The sequence below is a fragment of the Diorhabda carinulata genome, chromosome 7, assembly GCF_026250575.1.
Source record: "Diorhabda carinulata isolate Delta chromosome 7, icDioCari1.1, whole genome shotgun sequence".
Lineage (NCBI taxonomy): Eukaryota > Metazoa > Arthropoda > Insecta > Coleoptera > Chrysomelidae > Diorhabda > Diorhabda carinulata.
The window spans coordinates 20,659,685-20,683,079 of NC_079466.1; the positions used below are offsets into that span (position 1 = coordinate 20,659,685).

The window sequence follows — 23,395 nt, forward strand, 5'->3', positions numbered from 1 at the left end:
CAGCAATTTTCGCTTGTTTTAAACAAATGAAAATAATGTATGGTTAGAATGCTGTTGTTTCTTTACAATTTTTTTCATAAACATTCCGTGTCTGTCAGTAATAAAATATGAACGAGTGATGGATCAGACTTTTGATCACAGAACTATTGATCTTTGTATAAAGATACTCGATGCTTAAAACTTTTTTATTCCATAGACAAATATCGATTAGCAGCTTCTCCTCTGAGGTTCAGTAACTCATTTGAGCTATTTAATTATTTGATAATAGAAGTATGTCCTTTATAAGCAAAATTTGAAAGACTACGATTTTTTTTTATTTTCTAATATCTTGCTCTGATAGAAAAAACAATGTTAGTTATATACAATAAATTAACACCGGCTGCAAATGTGGAAAGTAATTATGGTTGGTTTTAAAAAATATATTGAATATTTAATCGTGTATCAGAAGTATTTTTGTTTTGATTGTTCATTAATTGTATTTCTTCCTTTCCTACTCAGCAATGGTTGTTAGATTTATCACAAGAAGGTACATTGGTGAATACGATCCAACATTAGAAAAGGTCTACACTTTCCATACAGTCATTGACAATGAATTGGTATATTTCGAAATCTTAGACACGGCAGGACAACCACACGTAAGTAGAAAAATTTTTCAAATGATGATAAAGTTAATTAAATCTTCAGTGGCTATTAAGATATAATTGAAACAACAACATGTACAAGTTGATTTCTGGTTTAGGATGGTTCTGCTGATAGTGTCTGAACAAACAAACAAACAAGACATTGCTTCCACAATCATTTTTAATTTTCTACTTTTACTGTATCTTTACCTTAGTCAACTTTTAAAGTATTCTAATTATTACACTAACAGTATCAGAGAGTTTCATTACCTTCGGAAATATATATCAACTGCCATTAAAACTTCTAAAAACATCTTTGACCACCATTGTCCATATCTGAGAGTAATTATAGTCACTATGGGGACAATGGATGTCAGTCTGGCCTAGACAACAATTGTCACATACTTAACCTTTTGGCGAGTCCCACCTTGTGCAGCTACCGTGTGCCCATAAGTCACAAGAAGTGCATCTTTACCATAACTGATTGCAGCGACTAAATTTATCATATAGTAAGCATTTAGTCAAATCGTCGCGTCTTCATCATCGTCTTATATCTGATTCTAAAGAAGTGTTTAGATCAACGGAAGTCATCTGACTTATTTTGCTTAAACTGCGTCAATAAGGCATAAGAAAAATCGCGCTGCCTTCTTCAGGTTGATATTAGACAACTCTCGTATCTGAAGATACTCAAATCCGGTGATTTGTGAATGTTATTTCAATAGGATGGCAGTGATAGATGATGGGATAATGAAGTTCAACAGATTGTCCAGTTCGATCACAGGACCTTATACCTTCCGATTGTATAGAAAGGTTTCTTGTAGGTTTACGCAACTGGTTCTGACAATTTTGACGTTTTAAAATAACGTATTATTGCAGAATGTGACCTCGCTTTGCATACCATAGAAGACGAAAATAGACATTAGTTTGTTTTCAACTTGACACACGTACCCAGCAGTAGTCGTTGTAGGTCGTATAGTCAAGTGAAATGATGTTCTATCTGCTAATTAGGTCAGCTTAGTCCGGTTCACACCTTCAATGTTGGGCAAAAATGGGCGTTCCTCCTGGTTGATATTGTGAATAAGTTATTATCTTCAAAGACTGAGTTAGATTGAAAAGTCGACAAGTCAGATTCCTAACTTTCTAGCAAAATAACGAGAAAACAACAACGGTATATTGATGTTTTCAATTTTGTGCTTTAATAAAGTTACATCTTTGGTTGCAAAAGTAATTTCATGAAAAATTTGTTATTAATTCATAATTTTGTGAATATACAAATCTTATCAATCATATAAGTGAGTCGATATAAAGGTTTTAAAACGATGATTGGTCGGAAACTTTTCAGCAACCCTCGTATGTCATAATCATTATTTATGAATTTTATTTCACAGACTTCAGTCTGCATTTTCTATGGGAATTATTCCGTTTCGAAAAAACATTACATTAACTGATTTCGACCTTGAGGGATTTCTTTATTCAAAGAGGAATAAAAATAAGGAATAAAATTTATAACCTATTCTACACGGAAAGTTCTCAGAATCAGCGAACGATTCAATCTCACGAAAAATGTCTCTTGTTAATCTGGAAAATTTCATCTAACGGAGATCTTTTGTGCACACAAAATGAATTTCAAATTTCGCATAATTTATTGTGAATTTTACAATGTAAACGCTAAAAGCTAGAAATAGAATTAGAATTTTTTATTAAAAAAGGAAAGAATTCCGTTTCACAGTATATGCCTGCATATTCCGAACATGAATTAGTTACTTAACTAAAAAAAAATAAACTTTTTTCCGAAATTGGCAGTAAAGTAAAACATTGATGCCGATTGGTTGATAGAAATTGGGTATAAAATCGCTTTTTAGGGCCTAGTCACTGAAATAACTGAATCTGCAGTGAATGGCCTAGTGCCTAGGCACTAAAGTAACTGAACTGTCGTCTGCTTCTGTTCGACAGCAGCCGATTACACGTAAACCAGCTCACAAGCTTTCAACATTACGAATAATTCAAACTTTCTTTTACTATTAATATAATTACATGAAAAGAAATAAGATTAACATTCCGGAGTCATATTACTTAGCTTAGTAACTACTCCTATTCTCCTCACTTCAATTCCAAATATTTTCGCAAGTATTTCTGAATCTGATCGATTTCGAAAAAAATATAATACGTAACGCGGCACTAAAGTTATACTTTTTGCCACTCGTCTGAATAGTTGCCGAGACTAAATGGTGATTCTATGATGCCATAGTTCTGTCGGGATCTTTTCTAAATATACCTTTTGCCCACTTCCGACAGTCATATCTCAGATTCAACAATATTTCTTACGAGACGCATTAGCGATGCTAGAACACCGATAAAAATGTTGCCTTTGCCAATTTTTGGCAATCATTCAGATTGACAGAAGCCTATTAACACTGGTAGATGTAAGATGGTGAAATTTGTTGATTTGTTTGTCACTTTTGACTGTAAACTCATATTTAGGCTATATATTGTCTACTAACACAATGTATAGCTTCTTATTGCGAAAATTGCGGGCTGCAACACAAGGAACGAAATGATCCATAGAATGAACTTCCATTGTTCCGCTGAAAGGCAAAATCTTGGAATGCCCACTTCGAATATTTATTATAGTTTTTTTTTGTTTTTATTCTATAAGATTTAGGGTAACCATCTAAATTTTTCCACATTTCATTTTTTTCAGACAGAATACTGTCTGTAATAAGCAGAAAGTTGCTTATTCACTAAGACCACGAAAGGTAGTGCCAGAGTAAACAGTGGGTACTACCAAATGATCCAAGATCAAGAACAGCTCGCATAAACAAGTTGAAAGTGAAAAAATACTCATATGCTTCTTTAGCAATCGCAGTATGATCTCCAATGAACTCATTTCACCTGGATAAACCGTGAATTATGTATTCTAACTCCAAGTACTTGATAGACTTTGGAAAACGGTAAACAAAGTGCGCAAAAAATGGGTGCTGCATCACGACAATGCACCCTGCCGCTGATAATTGAGTTTGACACATTTTTTAGTTTCCAGAAAGATTCAAGTGTTAATCCAGGCACTCTCAAAAACGTAAAATGAACGCATTTTGAATACAATAAAGGAATCAAAACAATTATGACGACGGTGCTGTCGGAGGTTCCAGACAATGACTTCCAGAATTGCTACAACGTCCATAATAATATGATAATGTGGTGTAGTGATAAGAGAATTAGTCTGAAGAAGTTAGCGAATGATTTTCAAATAAATAATTAATTGTCAGACAAGGGCGTCGCCAAGGGGGGGCAGCGGGGGCATTTGGCAGTTGATCAAATGTAGCTCTAGTTATGTTCTAGTTAAATATTATTTTTGTTAAAATAAATAATTATTATTGTGTGATTTAGTTATTGTTTTGACGAAGGCTTGTGAAGTTTTATACATTGATATTGATATTAGAACCGTTTTTATTACAATCGTCATCGAGACAAAGAGTGCACCAAAGTGTAACGTTTCATGCTCTCGACTGTACCAGGCGTTCATATTTTTTATCCTCCATAATATTGCCCCATTGTCCCCCCTTAGTCATAAGCTGGCGACGCCCTTGTCGTCAGATCTTATGTGTTAAAAAATCAGCAACCGTCAGAAGATGCTAATTATACCAGAAAAATCATAGAAGAATTTATTCAAATAGACAGAAAACTTGGATAATTAATTGAGAGATTTCATTCATTAATCCATCTAATAATATTTTTTTTTAATTCATTCATCTCATTGGTTCCGGGAGTGAGTAGATGATTTTTAGATCGATGTACATGTCAAATCGTACGCCATAAAGAAACATTCTGAAGAAAATGACCATAAATTGTAATTATTTATTGAAAATACTCACACAATTATACATTTCTAATTGAACTGCAGCATACGCTCGAACGTCGTGTTACTTACATAAGGAAAAATTGAAATATAGAAAAATTAAGTTGCTAGCTTCGCAATTGATATTTAGCTTGTTTGATATAATTCGGACCGTCTGCCGACGATATTTGCGGATTTTCCCTTTTTGTGCTTCATAGCCCACGCTCTGATATCCCTCCTTGAACATTTTTCTCCTTTTTATCAAACGCTTACAAATACTTTTAATACTTCACCGTTTGTTTTAATCGCCGAATCGCAAAATTTGATTTTGATCACGACGCTTTCATCGGGATTTCTCCTCTCCATTTTTGTGACAAGCACCACCAACACACATGTATACAGGGTGCTCCGGAACTTGATGCAAAATATTCCGGAATAAGTAGATGATTTTTAGATTGATGTACATGTCAAACTGTACGCCATAAAGAGACATTTCGAAGAAAATTATCATAAATTGTAATTGTGTAAGTGGACACGTTGCACTTCTAAACACTTCCGCAGTCTACGGAGGATATTTCTTTGAAGTTGGAAGAGCATTTCAATATTCAGTCTTATACGTCACGAAAATAATTGATCCATTGTATTTAATTCAGGGGAACGAGGTGGTCATGTAAATTGACCTCTCCGACTAGGAAAAATGTCATTTTTTATCAGTTGATTATCAATCTCTTTAAAGTTTTTCCTTATGCCAGTAATATTATCTTCGGTAGATATCATCAAGTGTTTATTTATTTATTCATTAGTTCTCCAAGAAATTTTTGATTGTGTTTTAATACTTCCTGTAAGTATTTTTAATAAATAATTACAATTCATAATAATTTTCTTCAGAATGTCTTTTCTTGGCGTGTAAAAATTACACTACATGGACATACGTAATTATCCATTAAAAATTCATAATTTACTTGAATATATAAATTAAAGGCCGACATCTAAGAAACGAGGGGTCGTATAAGAATTTTTTCTTCATATCTTAGCATTATTTTAACGTCATCTACTCACTCCAGAATTTATTTGCATCGGAACAACCTCTGTAATTATTATTATACATTCTATAATGTATAAGTTTGTGTCTTATTCGTCATAAATATAACCTACCAGAATTTTTTGAGACGTTGCTTCTTTGCTAAACATAAATAAATACAAATCCAATATATTTTTGTACCAATAGTTCACCTGATAGCGCTAGGATATCATCATGTTGCCGGCAGTATCCTTGTTTCTGTGTAACATTTTATTCGCACTCGAATGCGAACAAATAAAGGAATGCTACTGGGACCAGGAAACGCGTTGAAATAACTCTGAAACTCGAGAAACGAAGATTTATTGTCAGGATCAGGCGTTTTAGCTGAAATTACGCTTTATTTTCTATTTTATACAAGCACTCGGCGTTCCTCTTGAGCACGCTGTTAGGTATTTCTTCATTTCTACAAACAAACGTATTAGAAACGTTTTAATTGTTACTAATGATATTATATTGCATGTAATTATATATAATTGAATTTTTATCGTACGAAGAAGTGATTTACTGTCAATATTCTAGAATATTTCGAAAAATATATTTTCCTACGACCTTTTATGAAAAAGATTGATTGCACACTCATTTTTACCTAAGAAAGTAGCTCATTGTACTAAAAAATAACAAAACTTACATGTATTGAAATTTTTCTTTTTCTTATATTATATATGGTCTCGAACGGTAGAGGGAATACGCGAATACAATATGAATCTGGCTGGGTGCCGAAAGGCAAAAGGCCAAATTTAAGAAGACTGAAGAAGTAGACAATATGATTTACAAAATCCATTGCAATTTATTAATTGTTATTATAACAACTTTAACTTTTATAATGTCTCAGAAAAAAGTAAAACAAAATCATTAAAAATTATTTAGTTCTTGTTAGTTATCTAATGTAGTTACAAAAAATTTATTGTTCTATTGGTTCTTTTTCTGTTATAGTTAGTTATAAAATATTTCATAATCATTATTTTCGTTTTTTTTAAAAAATATTTTGTAGGAATCCTTACATTTTCAGCACACGTGTTTATATGGGTGATTCCGTTCTAACTGTGATTTTTTGTATTCAAAATTTCAAGATTTTAAAATTTAACTTTTCTAACTTTTTTATGCATATTATTCATCTATTTTACTGTAAAAATAAAACTCTAAGAGGAATTTACTACAACTTCAAAGTATCACGAGCAAGACACAAATGTCGGATTTTGAGTTCCACGGTACTGACTCATTTATCCACGGTACTGACATGGTAACTTAAGATATTAAACAACAAGTGCATCAATTTTCCTCAGTTTGATCATAAACATTAGAATTTATAAGGTAATTAGTTTAAATCATTTGTTACGACAAAAAAAATTAATAATTTATCGGTAAATTCTAGGAATGGACATGACACGGTACTGACATGGTAACTTAAGATATTAAACAACAAGTGCATCAATTTTCCTCAGTTTGATCATAAACATTAGAATTTATAAGGTAATTAGTTTAAATCATTTGTTACGACAAAAAAAATTAATAATTTATCGGTAAATTCTAGGAATGGACATGACACGGTACTGACATTCAAGTGATGTAGTATAAGTTTTCTTTAAGTGGCAAGTTATATTGTATAAAAATAATGTTTAAATATCTTAAGAATTATTCAATTAACACAAAATTTTTATTAATTGATTATTAATTAATGACTAGTACAAAAAAACAATACAGGACATTGAATATCACAGTTAGAACGGAATCACCCATATACTGTTCATCGAATGTATTGAAATACTTTTCAACACATCGTTAATTGAATTTTTTATGCGGTCGTAGGAAAAATGGTGTACACAACTCATTGGAAAGTGTATTTCGAACTCGTTATATTTCAGTACTCGCCGCTACGCGGCCCCTCAAATCAGTAACTAGTGCGAAATGTATCGCTTTCCAAACTCGTTATTCAATATATTAATCCAATACCAGAGAGAGCTTTTATTCTACTCTATCGATTCTATAAAATTAAGCAGATTATTTTACTATAGAGAGTGATGGCAACATTTGAACACCCAAGTATGCATCTGATCGGTTTATAATACAAAAAATATAGTATAGGTAAAATAAAATTAAGCCCGAAATTAAATTGGACGCTTCTAGATTGTAGGTTTTCGGTTACTGAATAAGCCTAGCAAGTCTTACCAAATATTCAGTCTTAAAAATTTGTAATTAAAAAAATTTTGAAACGCAAATAACTCGAAAACTAACAGGAATTCGGAAAAAACTGCCCAAACAAAAAATTTAAAGCAATTTTCTACAAAATAGGTCTCCAATCATTTTTTCGTTGAAGCCACTATTTCTGAGTAAAACTCCCTCAACGCCGAAAGTGAAGCTCGTGGAATTCCTTTATGTCAAAGCAGCCATGTAAATCCGGGATCATTAAAACATAAGAATCTTTTCAAATCAGCTCCTATAATGCACGTCAACCAACTGAATACGTGAAGGAGAAAAAGATGGAATTAATATTTCACTGACCGTATTCATCCGATTTATCACTTAATAACTTTTTCTTGTTCCGCAATATCAAGCGAAAGATACGCGGACAGCGATTTTTTATCACCTCAAGAAGCTGTTGAAGACTTTGAGCAAAAATGTATAGACGCTAAGGGAAAAGCAATAAAATACTTTGTTTCGAGCTTGTTCGTTTTTGTTTCATTTCTTGTAAAAGCTTAAAAGGCTTGATCTTAGAAACCCCGAGTATACAACTAGATGTTTAATTAAAAACAGGGTGAATGTGTAAGTATTTATCACATTTCTATATGGTAATACGAAGTAAACATTGAGATTAAACCAGAAACGCTTTTATTTGACATAATAAAGGACTAATCCCCTCAAGAACTTTATGAAGGTTATAATTTGGATTTGTGGTCTCATTGGCTTATAGAATACTCTTTGATCTAAACTTGCACAACCGCTTTTACGGCGTATATAACATTGAACAGCCTTGACATTACGATAAGTGATTCTTGAATGGATATACATTAACGTAAACACAAACAAGTAGTTTAAAAAAGAACTGACTGATTGTACGGGTGTGATGTGAGTTATAGTCTTCACAGCTTATTATTTGGAAACGACGAGGCGTTAAAATGGACATAATCTGAAGTTAGAAGTACAATAAGTGACTGCCCTTGCCCTTGAGAAACAAATTGTTCAAGAGATACTAAATTTTAGTGAACTAATTATAGATGAATTTATCTTTAAAGAGGACAGACGAACTGATTTTCAAATCATTATTTATTTATTAATAGAGTTACATCAAATTATGTACTGAAATTCATAAATTACAGAGAACAAAACATCTTTCAAAATAAAAACGCCGCAATTCTACAGAGAAAATGTGTGCTAGTCTGTCTTAACAACAGTTTAGAGAATATATATTTACTCAATCTAAAATTGCCAATATTTTGTTGTATATTTGCCCATACCATCAAAAAATCAGCCATGGAATCAATTCATTCAGCCTCATAGTAAATATTCTCATCGGATTCCAGATGGGTAAGGACGCCGGGGTCACAAGGTTCAGCCGAACACCTGGTCCGGATTTTTTACGTATTCTGGAAAAATACACTCGCACCGGGCGCAAAAAAGTCCAGGTTTTCGTCCAGATAATTTCTACTCGCTAGGATCAGACTTTTCTCGGAAGACAGGTAGTGGGCTATCGGATAAAGCTCAATTTATCGAGAAAGGTTTGTCAAATTGTAATATGAATAAGCTTATTCAATTCAGGCTGGAAAATACAGCTGGGATGCTAGAAATTTTCTATAATTTATTTTGAAAAAATAGCAACATTAGTTATTAACCCAATAATTCCCAAACATTGTTTGAGAAAATATTTTTTAATTGATGTTGTTTCAAAATGGTCTTGAATAAATTCGTACCCGAAAAAAAGCAGCAACTCTAGTTGCATCAAAGTTTTTTCCAATTCCATGGTCATACGAGTAGTTGAGAAAGGATTAAAGAAAATGAAAATAATAGTTCTGTTAGAAAAAAAAAACTTTCCTTGTTTCACAACAAAGTTGAGCAGACAACTGACAAAGTTACCCAAAACAAACTCCTTTCACTGTAAGTCACATGATATTGTCAACTTAACCACTCCTCATGTTTTAACTTCACCTTTTTAAAATTAAAAGCTTAAAATTTTTTATTATATTATTATTATATTATATTAAAATAAAAGTATTGTATCACATAACAATGACCAATTATTTTGCATGTTTATAAATTAACTGAAACGTTCACTATTTATAGCTTCCATATAAATACTAAACAACGTGGCAACTTGAAACATAATATGCTATATAGATGGTGTATTTTCTAATACATTTGTATTTTTCAAGCAGCTACCGCTATATCTAGGTCACGCCAGTTACTTCTGGGACCATCCTCGTATATAGTTAGCCGAAACTATAAATTGAGCTAGTCCGCTTAAAAAAAACAACTGGAATGAATATTGTTTACAGCTTGGTGTTTGTAAATAGTGTAAATCAAATAAAAACATCTCCCGGATTATATATTTCGAAAAACGAAAAACGTTTTTAAAAATGTTATCTATTATATTAACAAATTACAATTTTTCAATTAATGAGCTGACTTAAATCAACAATTTAATAATACCGAATCTTATTTCACAACATTCCTTTTCATATTGAAATTTTTGCTTAAAACATATTTACAAATATGTCTTTTTGCATTTCAATAATTTTGCATTGTCCAGATTTTTTTAGATGTAACTCCCATCACAATAGTCGCAGGTGAAAGCAGCTAAAATGTTTTTGTTTATTTACAAGAAGGATTAAAATATTCATGTATATAACTTTCAGCCCACCGCATGAATCTAAGACCGAAGAACCAATTTGGAGGCTGCAATGAAATATGTGAAGTGATATAAATGATATCTAGTGCAATTTGGAACTTGGCGGTGTAAATTATTTTGAATCTAATCTGCAAGAACTACATTAATCTTCATCCAAAAAATTGTATAACTTCTTCTTTTTTTATAAATTACGTAAGGATAAACAAACTTTGAGATATAGGAAAAGACATTCTTGTATACTTGAATCTCCCAAATCCCAATTTATATACCGTACAAAGCTTCTGACGCAGTTCTGCCACAATATTAATTAAGGTAGAGGGTGACATATTTTCAACTAACATCAACAATATCATCAACCAATAATTTGACAAATGCAGCAATTGAATTTTAATAACTGCTCAATTCAAAATCCTTTTATAAATCAACCAGAATAATTATAGAAAAAATTATCTGATTTTCCTAGTTCTCATAAATAATTCTTTAATTATAACTCAAAATTTCATGATAAATATGATAAATTTTGGAAATAAAGTGATTGTTTTTCATCATAATGATTGGTCGTGAGAAAAATAGTGTATGCAACTCGCATTTAGCGGCTATTAAGACACTCGTAATCATACATCGTGTCTTATTAATGATTATTGTATAATATGCGTCACGGTGGATGGAAATCCACAACAATGACCGAAAGCTACATCAACGAATCATTTCAAAATAAAATCAACATAACTAATTAAGCTTCGAATTCGATTGACACAGTCAAACTAATAATGCAATAAACATTACCCATTAACATCAACAATATCATCAAACAATAATGTGACAAAGGTCAGAACTGACTTTTAATAACTATACAATTTAAAATCTTTAAATAAATCAACCAGAATAGTTATAAAAAAATTATGACTTTCCAAAAATTTTGTAAGTTGCATAGTTCCCATAAATAATTCTTTAAATATAACTCACAATTTCATGATAAATATGATAAATTTTGGAAATAAAATGATTGTTTTTCATCATAATGATTGTCGTAAGAAAAATAGTGTATGCAACTCGCATTTAGTGGCTATTAAGACAATCGTATTCGTACATGTTGCTCTTCATGATTTCGCTTACGTAAAATTGGAATGAAAGGATATTTTTTTGTAAAAAAACAACTTGTAACGTTCTAATAATTATTTCGAACATTTTTTGCTAACGAATGTAATTATTTCAGTTTGTTTTAGGTAGACGCCAAAGAAGTATTATTCACTTCGTTGATGTGATTATACGCCACTGCATTTCAAAATTAACTCCAATGGAAGAGCCTTTGATCTTTCAATGTATTTAACTGATATTCACTTTTTCAAATTATTTCCCTTTGAAATGAATACTTTTAATGTTTTGATATCCAGTTTTCTGTTATATTCATACGTTGCATTTGAATTTAAGAAAATTATCGACCGCATGGACGTGCTTTGTTTACAGCATTATCTATGCAGGACGAGACCTTAATGCATAATGAACTATGTCCTCCTTGCACTATTTTCATAATATCGATTCTAATAAACATAGCTGGTACAATACAAGGTGTATGAAAAAAGTAACGCTGATTTTTTCTTTACCGAAGTTTTTATTTCTTGGTTATTGACAATATCCCCAACGGAATTAATACACTTATTTATTCCATTGTGTTTATTTTTATATTTGATGTTTATCGACACTTTTTATTGTTATACAAATAATTTCTGCCATAACTTGATACTTTTGATAAGCAATTTACCTCGTTTCAAGTTTTTACAATCGACCAAAAGGTGTATTAATGAGTTGTGGCACTCCTATATTTGTGAACATTGACGTTTGTTAATGCCAATCCAGAGATAATTTAGAAATTAACTGAGTTAGTTTCTTAAAAGGAGAAAGAGAAAGAAACCATCCATGAAGGCTTAGTCTGGATAATTTTTTATGATTTTAAAAAAGGCCTCACTCAACACTTAAGCATAGAATCGTTTCGTGCAACTTTGGTTGATGAAGAACCGTCAGAGAAGACTGTTAATAATTGATTTGCAGAAATGCAAGTTCAAAAGATAACAACTAGAATCAATTAGAAGATTATGGCGATAAGAGGTACTGCTCCGGAATATTCATCGATGTAATTTCTTTCTAATTTTTATATCCTACTTTGGAAATCAGTACTTTATGGTTAAGTAGCATGGTCAAAATTCAACAATCTATACAGTATATCCTATTATTCTTCTATATCTTCCACACACATCCGATTTACCCATATCGGATGATATATTTTATGCATCATATTCTGATGTCACTACTTTGATACTTGATACCGAGACTCTCAAACTTATTACAGATTCTTCAATCAAATTTATTTCGACAGGATACAGAAATGGTGGAAAATATGGCGAATTCAAGTTAACGAATTTAAAAATATGCACATGACCTTCACAAACAGACGAGGAAACTCTTTCTGTGACAAAACGAGCTTGAAATTCCACAGAGGAAAAAAACTAAATATCCTGAAATCAGTATATCTCATCACAAAGAGAGATATTTTGGGATTAAACTTATAAAACTTTATAGGATAATTGAAAGAGAATCCTAACTATCTCTAGCTATATATGAGACAATACTTAATCATATTTGGACATATGAAATTCAACTATGGGCTCCACAGTCTTCATCGAGAGTTTTCAATCAAAAGTTCTGAGGATGATAACAAATTCTCCATGATATGTGCCCAATACCATAAAATCAAGGGATCTACAAAGCCTCTCAGCTACAGAAGAAATTAAGATAACCAATAAAAAGTACAATGAAAAATTACCCTTCCTCAATGGCCAAAAACCTAGTATTAGAACTATTATCCGAAGTAGAATCAAAATATTTATATTCGGTAATATTCTCTTTGTTTACCATAAGATTTTGACATATCTTGATCAAGAAATAAAACTTTCAGCTGTTGATATCATAAGATTGCCTTAGATGATGACGATGCTTCTATGACTAGAAGTATTTACTGTTCAGACTTGTAGAAAACTGTAACATCAAAGTCTATGAGAAAAACCCATAGATACAGAAGGGACTTACAAAAAAATTGTAGCTGAAGCTCAAGAAGTACAGGAAAAGAAAAAGAGGAAGACACATACAAAAATAAAGATGGGACTGTTTACAAAGAGAAATGAGACACCATCAGAAACATAATTTGTACAAAAACCAACAACAACAACTCAATTCTTCTAGCGTTCTACATCCATAAGATGTATAACCAAATACAAGATTGTAAACCAAATTTGAATTGATCGTAATCCCTCTGTAAAATGTCAAAACGAAGTTTATGTGGGCGTTACTTCATATCATTACTTTTGTATTTTTTATGCAATAAATTTTTGAGATCGGTTAAAATCAATCTCAACGTAATCATGTTCCTCATTGCATGTGTTCAATGACACGGGGTCCCGACTATCTACGATTTATGGTGAATGTCAGTATGCCTAAGAGAAATGTATTGGAAAGGTTGTACATTTGTGATAATCTTTTAACTTGTAGCACTAAATCAGGTTCAAGCCCTACATTTTTTGTTACTGGATTGTGAACGAACTTCTAAATCAGTAGCGTTCGAATTAAAATTTTCGTATCGTATTGAAAACATTAAATCTCAAGAGTTTAAAAAAGTGTTTAATTAAAAAAAAATCTATTGCTCCGATTCGGTGACTAATCAAAATGAGACACCAAGTAGAAAATTTTGTCATAATTTCATCAAATCAGCACAACTGAATTAAAATAGTTGGATTGAGCACTGAACTTCTCGAATTAGAACTTTAACATAATAGTTTATTATTATTATAAGTTTATTACTTATTTGCTCTGACTTATTTGACGCTACTTCAAGTTTTTGTTGATTTAATATAGACCAGGTACCAGCCGATTTCCAGTGGAATTTTGATAATCAAGGTTGATTTTCTTGAAAATTGGTATGAAGGTAGTATTTATAATATTCAAAATCTACACTGTGCCGAAGGGTGCTTTTTTTTCATTGAAAAAATGCATATTTTTACAGTTCTTCATGAATAACTTAAAGTTTCCATTTTATGAGCAAAATTGTTGAGAACTAAAATGTAGCTAATAAAAAAACCAAAGTATTCGATTTTTAAGGACCTCTGTAAATTCAATAATAACTGATTTATTGCTCAGTGAAGAATAGCTATTTTTGGGGAACCCGAAATTGAAAACCTTTAACCTCAAATAAATTGAAATTGATGAAATTATAGGAAAAACTCAAGAGATTTTTTTCAAAGCACATAGAAAAACCTTTAAAATGGGCTTTGTCAAAAGTCTTTTGCATAAGAGTTGACTGACTTATAACAAAAATAGGGTTTCTGGTTTTTTCTTCTTTGAAAAAAATTATACCTTCGCCATTACCACTATGAAATTAATCGTAATCCACTTGCAGTTAACTGCATTTCCGTAATCTTAAAAAAACTAATTTTTCTCAAATGAACCCCAAAAACACATCAAAAGGCGGCCGAGAGGACAGTTTAATTGCAAATATTAACAGACCATGCTTGGAGAAATGAATGACTCATTCAATTCGTCAGTATGGGGCAGAGATCTGGTCAGACGCACTGAGAAAAAAGAAATACTTCAAAACGATGACGAAGGTACAGAGACAAGGTGCACTGAAAATCTCCAGCTCCTAGTAGTGGCGGGTGTAATCCCCGTGGACCTCCTGGCTTTCGAGCGTAAGAGGATATACAGATGCAGCTCAGATATAATACGACGGGATGCGGCAACCATCGAACGCACTAGAGCAATATAGACGTGACAACAACGGTGGACAGGAGAAAAATCAGGTGAATGGACGCGACAAATGATAAAAGACCTTAGAGTGTGTAATGAAAGGAAGTTTGGAGAGGTGAACTTCTGCATTATTCAGCATCTGACGGGACAAGGTTACTTGCGACGATATCACCACAAAATGAAGGAAATTTAAACACCTGAGTGTACGTATTGTGAACACGGCTCAGATGATGTCGAATACACCTTCTTCGTGTGTAATCACTAGAGAGGTTTAAAAGAGGATGTAAAAAAGACTGTCGGCAGCATAAGTCCTGATAACATCGTCTAGGTGATGTTACACAAGGTAGAATGGTAGAAACTGATTTGTTTCTACACAGAAAGAATTCTTATGCAAAAGGAAGCAGAGGGCTGCCTGGTATGACGATATCTTAGAAATATGACAAACGTAACAGCATATATAAACAGATCAACCCACCAGAAGTCTGCGTGATAATAAAAGGCAAAGTAATAGGAAAATCCAAGAGAAGGCTGCAATTTTCATGAAGATTCCCATTATTCGACAAGCAGGAAAATAAGGGATGACAAAGGAAAGATTATATTTAACATACATAGATCTGAGAGCGGCTTTGCAAACTAGGAATAGAGAAGAAATCGTTAGAGATGGAATAGCCACAAAATTAGTGAAAGTAATAGAAATTACATACGAAGCATTGTGTTAACAGATTCGGATAGGGGGTTGATGAAAAAAGGAATAAAACTGGGAACAGTTTAAATCCATTACTTTTTATTTTGGTTATGGATAATACAGTGGAACGAGTTGAAGAAAAATGGAGACAACTAGATGAAATAATATTCTCTCGCAATTAATTGATATTATACATAAAATGTTGTGAGTGAAATGCAGCATATCTCTAGAAATAACTTCTGGAAGATAAAGCTATAACTCGAAAAACAAGGCAGTTTGTCAAATAAGGAATCCTCAACGATAGAGTACCACAGAGAAACAAATAGAATTCGAGCCACGACAAACCATTTGCCATATAATACAAGATTTTAGGATTATCAACCAACTCGAAAATTATTTTTACTAATAAGTGCAACTGCAAAAATTTCTCCTAGAAAATTTCATGGTTTGTGAGTTTGTTGAATAATTTCTTGTAAATTGAACTCGGCTCTTCCAATTTCTACTGTTGTTTCTTCTTTTATCACGAATTTTTCTCTTCTTTTATAGGAAACAGAATGTATGGGCTTGGAAGCGAATATTCGATGGGCGGAAGCGTTCATTTTAATGTATTCCGTGACTGACAAATGTTCATTTGACGAATGCCATCGTCTTAAATTCCTAATAAATTATAACAAAAGAAGAAGAAGACTGGGAAGTGCAGGAAAAGATGGCTGCGGTGACGTTCCAGTAGTGCTAGTAGGTAATAAGACAGATCAAGTAGAAGACCGAATGATATCCTTAGAAGAAGGACAAAGAAGAAGCAAAGAGATCGGTTGTGTTTGTTTCCATGAAATTTCCGTGAGAGAAAGTATTGAACAGGTAAGTAAATATTGCTACTATCGATATCTATTCCTTCCAAATTAGTTTTAAAGAAGCACTTAAAACTGGCGTATTCTGCACTTATTATAAATAGTTCAATCGTGAGAACATTTCTAATTTTTCTCGGAAAACGTATCTAGACACAATGGTCTAAAGATTGTTTGAAATAAACTCAATTAGTTTTGAAAAATTAAGCTGAATAAACTGGTAGTTAAGTTCGTTGATATAAAGTTCAAAGATAATATAAATTAAGCGACATAATAAATTTCACTGCCACGATCTTAAATCACAGTAAAATATTTTTAGCGAAGTTAATTGCAAAACAAGCAGTTTGTTTGAAACAAAAATGTAGAACAGAATTTCCATCACTTTTTTAAATACGAAAAAGCAAAAAATTATTACGCTAAATAAAAGTAATGAATATTTATCAAAAAAGAAAACATTGCAAGCGCGTCATTGTCAAATGCATTCTATTTCTGTAATGCCTAAAAAAACACATAAATATAAATATATGCGGTATGAAAACTTATCTATCTATAAGGTGAATAAATTGATTAAAAACAAAGCAAAAAAATCCCTTGTATCAAGGTTCATTTGTTGTAGTAGAAGATAAGTCAAATGCTAGTAGATATGAACAAGAATCTAGTAGAAATACATGAGAATAGAATTAAGTTATACAGAGTGAGTTTTATGTATGGAACGCCTCAATTATCTCGGAAACGACTTATAAGTTCTTGTGCGCAAGATTCTTGGGATACAGCCGGTATTATGGTGGTATTTATATTGTTGTCAGATCAAATAAAAAATATATAGGCTGATCCATTTGAAATAACAAAGGTCAGAAAGGAATCTGACAACAATGTAGATACCACCATAATACCGGCCGTATCCCAAGAATCTTGCGCACAAAAACTTATAAGTCGTTTCCGACATAATTGAGGCGTTCCTTACATAAAACTCACTCTGTATAAAGAGAGGTAAAAAAAAAGTTTACAATAGTTAATATTTTTTCTTTTCCTCGTAGAAGATTTATGGTAAGTGGGACTTGGTACACTATCAATTAGAAATACCTAACTAACGATAAAATCAAGGTGGTAATACGTAATAAGCACCGAATCTACAACATTTCCAAGGTAAAGTTGAAAGCTTCGGTAATATGATGACCTGAACATCACGTTGTGGATTGTGTATTGTAAGAGGCTCCGAGGTCTTAGCCCCCCTTTGTGTGGAATTTCGATTGACCAATTATACCAGCGGACAGGTCAAAAATTGGTCATAAAAGGTCAGTTGATCTTATGAAGTGGTCAGCACTAGAACATTTTTTATTAAGGCTTAGAGATTTTCAAGGTCATTGAGAAATTTAAGCACGTCATTCATGAAGAAAATAATATGACCATTTTCTAACCTTTCAGTTGGTATAATTAGTCAATCGAAATTTCATACAAGAGGTGCTGAGACCTTCTGAGGACTACGATAGAATATTAAGTGTGTATTAGGAGACCAGTTGGTTTTGATTGCTCTGTCTCCTGTTCCTACCTCGTAATTCAAATGCAGAAGGAATAGAAATGCATGGATTGGAATCGATTTTAGAAAAATTCGATTCCAGTCATTAAGAATTTGGTTTAAATAAATCTTTTGCTAGAGAAATAGGAGGAGTATCAGTCCATGTAACTCTAGGTATAAATATTGTACATTAGACAGAATGGAGCCCAAAATCTATTCGAAAACAGATTATTTTCTGTTGGAATTATAGATAAGGTAATAATGTCTTTTCAATGTTAAGGATATCGGAGAGAACTGACTACAGTAGAGTCTCGGTCATTCGACCTTCGGTTATCCGACCTTCCGAGTTATCTGACCTACTGGTTCAATGGTTCAATAACATGACTTTCCATAGATGGCTGTACACGAGGCAGCCCCGACTAAATGGGCGCAGCAAAGGATATGAATGAGTAGTTGGCCCAAGATGAACAGTATGAAGTGACAAATGAAGAAATAGTGAATATGATAAACGGAAGAGAAGAAGACGATGAAGAGGATATGGTGTTGGAAGACAGTGCTCAGAAAGTTTCACACAGCGAAGGACTCAAAGCTCTAGAAATAGCGTTAAAGTATGCAGGAAATGTCTTCTATGGAGCTTTTACTTCTTAACACAACAAGAACACGACAAACAGCGGGGAAACAAAAGAATATAACGGACTTTTTTTACCAAAACTTAAGTTGGTTTCATAGTTGACGGAATTGTACAGTATGTGAGTATCTACATATTGTAAAATATATGTTATTACTTTTCTGTTGGATGTTTAATTTAGTTATATTCTAATTCAGTTATGTATTTGAAAAGTTTCCAATGTTTGAATAAAATTAACTATATTTCAACGTCGTTTTTATCATTTTCCGTGTTATTCGACCTTTTCACTTATCCGACCTTGGTGCGGCCAGTTTAGGTCGAATAATTGAGACTCTACTGTATTTACAATAATTTTTCTATGGTTCTCCCTTAACTTAATGTTTTGGGTCTGTATAGACTATTCTATATTTAAAATTTGTACTTGGCTTTATGACTTGTGGCTCGGAAATCTTTATTTTTAGGAAATACTAAAATAAATTCTTTTACAAGGCTGAAAAGGTGTTTATACTGGAAAGTTGTACCAATTTTATCCTCTGGTTTAAAGTTGAGCTATCCTACAAGAAATTGAAAGGAACACTTGACAGAGATAGCTCTACCGTGACTTTATTTGTATCTCAATCTAATATTGGAACACGAATTTTATTGAAAGCGCAGTATGTGTTTACCAAACGTTCTTCAAATAGAAAACTTTCACTCTAAATTATACTAAACTAAAGATATGAAAAGTATAATATCTTAAAAGAGAAGGATTTTTGCACTCAATATTTCTACATTTTGAAACGCGTTCCTAGCTTAATGTAATAATTAGGAATGTTAATGGGAATCAATTTATAAATTTTATATCAATCTGCATATCAGAGTAACACAAAGTAAGGATTTTCGGATACTTTGATCCGGGATAAGGTTGTTTATCTATGAGTTGATTGCGGATCCTAGCCCAGAACGAAGTTTTTATCAGATTTTCCGGACGTCGCGTTCCGTTTTCAGTGGTAATTTGAAATTTAAAACTCAACCTACAGAAATATTTTATTTTTATTACTTTAGTTTCGCAGTTTACAAGCAAATCAGTTGTATAACACATTTAATCTACAACTAATACATAATCTATGAATTACTAAGAAAATATTGAGACAGTTATTACTTTTATGATTTGAATAATATTAACAATACGATGGAATAATATTATATATTTGCTGAGCCAAAAATTACGACAATATTGAATCGAAATACATTATTTTGACGCAAGTAGAGGTCGTGCGATGTTGCTATAGAGATGACATTTGATTTTACAAACATTATTTGTGCCCTTTTTTTATTTTTTGAATATCTACAAGCAAATATAACAAAAAACAAACAAACAATCTGCTAACTACCAAATCTAAGTATAATGCCTCATACAAGAATTTTATGGATTGGTAGGCAAGGCAAAAACCACTTGTGCTAAACTAAACAACAATTACATATCGTCCTGATTATAGGCTTTTTCCTCGCTGCTAAAAACACTAAATATTCACCACAACATTCATCTGAAACATTATCTGGAACTACAAGCGTTCCTAAAACACCAGTCCGAATACCATAGACCAAAAAAAGCCATTAACTTAACATCGGAGCAACTGAATAAATTTTTTAAAGAAACACTAGATCATCCATCTCTTCGGACCAATGTTAATGATCAAAAACGAAATTTCGAAATATTTTCTAGTTCTTTACACAGGTATGAATAATCATGAGTTTTATAAACGGGACCCTGGCCCACAAACGGGATACATTCTATGAAAATTGAGGATACAGAAGATTACAACGAAGATCTAGTCTTTAGATACAACTGTTACTAAAACCTAACCAATGGTTGACCATATTCGTTGTACCAGAACTACTTTGAAATTAACTATTTACTGAATAATAAAATAAATAGTTAGATGTGGTTTCAAGAATCCGATGACCATACTCAAACGAACGCCAAAATATTAAGACATCTATCTGTTTACAAGACAGCTCTTAAATACTGAAAAATCCAATTGTATGAAAGGTTATAATTATCTATAAATATGGTCGTTAGAGTCATCGATACAAAATACAGTACGTAATTTGGAACTCTAGTGTCCAAGGGATCCCCGGAATTAATCATCTATGATGTGGGTCCCTATTAGCATCGTGTACTATAAATCTTAATACAATACAGTCTCATTAATATAAGACAAACATTTGGTAATTCGAGAGGATACGTTAATACAGAGTAAAAATAAGAAACGCTTCTGTGTCCTTCAACTAAATGACTAACAAACTTACACAAAAGATTGTATCTCTGTCTTGGTTACATTTGTACAATGTTTCAAATTTAATTTTTTTTAAAAAGGGAAATTATTATGTCAAAACAACCGTGACAAGTGAGTGTACGAAGTTCGGGAAAAATATCTTTCACTGTGACCTACCCAGATCAAACTGTTTTATTTTTAAATAGTAAATTCACTTTGAAAATGGTTTAAATAAGATGGTATGTTCGTAAAAGTGTAATATCCTACAACGATCATTCATTTCATCGACCATTGGCAAAAATTTAGCTGTCAAAAAACTAGGGGAAAGAGAAACACAAAAAATACATCGACGACAACATAAACAACAAGTTTAAAGAAAATTGTTTTATCTATATTATACATAGTGTTAATAGTATTGCAACTACCATAAGCGAATGAGGATCCAACAGACGATGGAATGATCTAATAAACTGAGTAACTATTTAGCCCTTCTTATAATGCTGTGTTGTCCGTCGACGTCCATATGTATATGGTCAGCCAAGAGATATTCGTGATTAATTTCGGTGAGATTAGGAATTATGCTAAGAATCAAAATGTTAATCAACACCACAATCATGTTACGGATTCGACCACTGCTGTTATCTGATAATATTCCTAGCTTATTGGTTACAATTCCCAATAACTCCTACACTGTCCATGAGTAAAGGCAAGGTACCATTTCATTCCCTTTTCTTCCCGTAGTATACAACACGCTTTATTGTTAGGGTTGTCGAGGATGGTGTAGTTTGAAGTTCACAGCTTTAAATGATAGAAGCTCCGTGAGTTTGATTAGTAAATGGAGTTACGTTTTTGTGGCTCTACACAATAAAAGGACTTAAGTCCTTATAATCATTGATGTATTTTAAAAATTAATTTTTCGTGGACTCACTTTTTTATGGCTTGATAGAGTTTTAAAACGAAAATTTGAGTTACTTTACTCTAGCTCTGAGATATAGATTTTATAAACGAACTCGCTACTTTGTTTACGGAAAGATTATTGTATTTTTTCCAACATTTTTTTTAATCTGAATAGAAAATAAATACAGATCATGAATGGAACGGTACCTATGAATGGGGCGTTTCATTAGACACTGAATATGTTTGCGAATAATATTCAAAAAGCAATAAAGTAGAAAGAGTTGAAATTTTCCATTTATTGAAGTAGAACAATGTATTATTCTGCTCAAACCAAAAGTGTAACATATTATTATTTGTTTTTGTTATTAATCAAACATAGAACCGAAGTAGCGCGCTACAAGAAAATCAGAGGGTATCACATGGCGTAGGTAAAAATCAAACAAGAAAAAATAGTTTATTAAGGCGGTGGAGGAAAAAAACTTCCGCTGCAACTGATCTAATTGCATACCATGCAGAGTATAATTTTATGTCAATATGTCAAAATGTATTGCTCATTTCAGGTAATGAAAAGTAAAACGGTTGTTATTAAGAACAAGGGGTTGTAGAGTACCTCTATAAGACATAACTGCCATCAACAAACGTAGTAATTTTCATTGTAGTCGGTAATCAGTAATATCAGTAATGAATATCAACCCATAAAATTTTTAAGTGAGTTTTGAACTACTAAAGCCCCTCAAATTTTTCATTTCCTAATCTTTTTACTTACAAGGGTTGCTACTTTAGTTTAAAGATGAATATACAATAATACCGACATGCATATACATATTAAATGAAAACAGATATTTATAATTAGATGTGGATTTTTTGCTTTTCAAAATATCCTCCGATAAGATCAATACACTTTTGCATGCATTTGAACCAATTGTCGGAGCATTTTTTCCATTCCGATTGAAGTACCTCCAAAACATGTGTAGAAAACCGTTGACTTGGCAATTTTTTTTATATGCGGATGACTCATCAATTCGATTATTTGACGGTTCAAAAACGTTTCTGTTTGAACTGATGTGTGAGAGCTCGTATTCTAGTGGTGGAGAATGATTTACTCTTTGCGATTGGTTTCTCTGATTTTCTCAAACACTTCTGGCAAACAAATGTTGGTGTACTATTCAGAATTGACCGTTCTACGTTGCTCTAATTTGCTTCGAAGTGCGTCGAACGCGAGCAACATTTGGTTCGACTTGAAAGACTCATAAAGTCGATTGTTGTTTTGCTTCAGGTTCATATGATGATAGATCCATGATTTGTCACCTGTCACGATCTTATGGACGTCTTTTGAACTACCGTGATTGATTTGTTTCAGCATTTCTTTGCATCATCGACACGAGTGTGAGCGATT

At 32.3% G+C, this 23,395-nt stretch overlaps 1 protein-coding gene across 1 annotated transcript in view; it reads left to right on the forward strand.

The window, feature by feature from the left end:
• The window catches only part of LOC130896233 (ras-related and estrogen-regulated growth inhibitor), a 69,053-nt gene that overhangs the window by 38,262 nt on the left and 7,396 nt on the right, over positions 1–23,395 (forward strand). The window contains exons 3-4 of the mRNA XM_057804181.1: positions 499–635; positions 16,402–16,713. Coding sequence (XP_057660164.1) covers positions 499–635; positions 16,402–16,713 — 449 coding nt within the window. The remainder of the gene's footprint in view (positions 1–498; positions 636–16,401; positions 16,714–23,395) is intronic.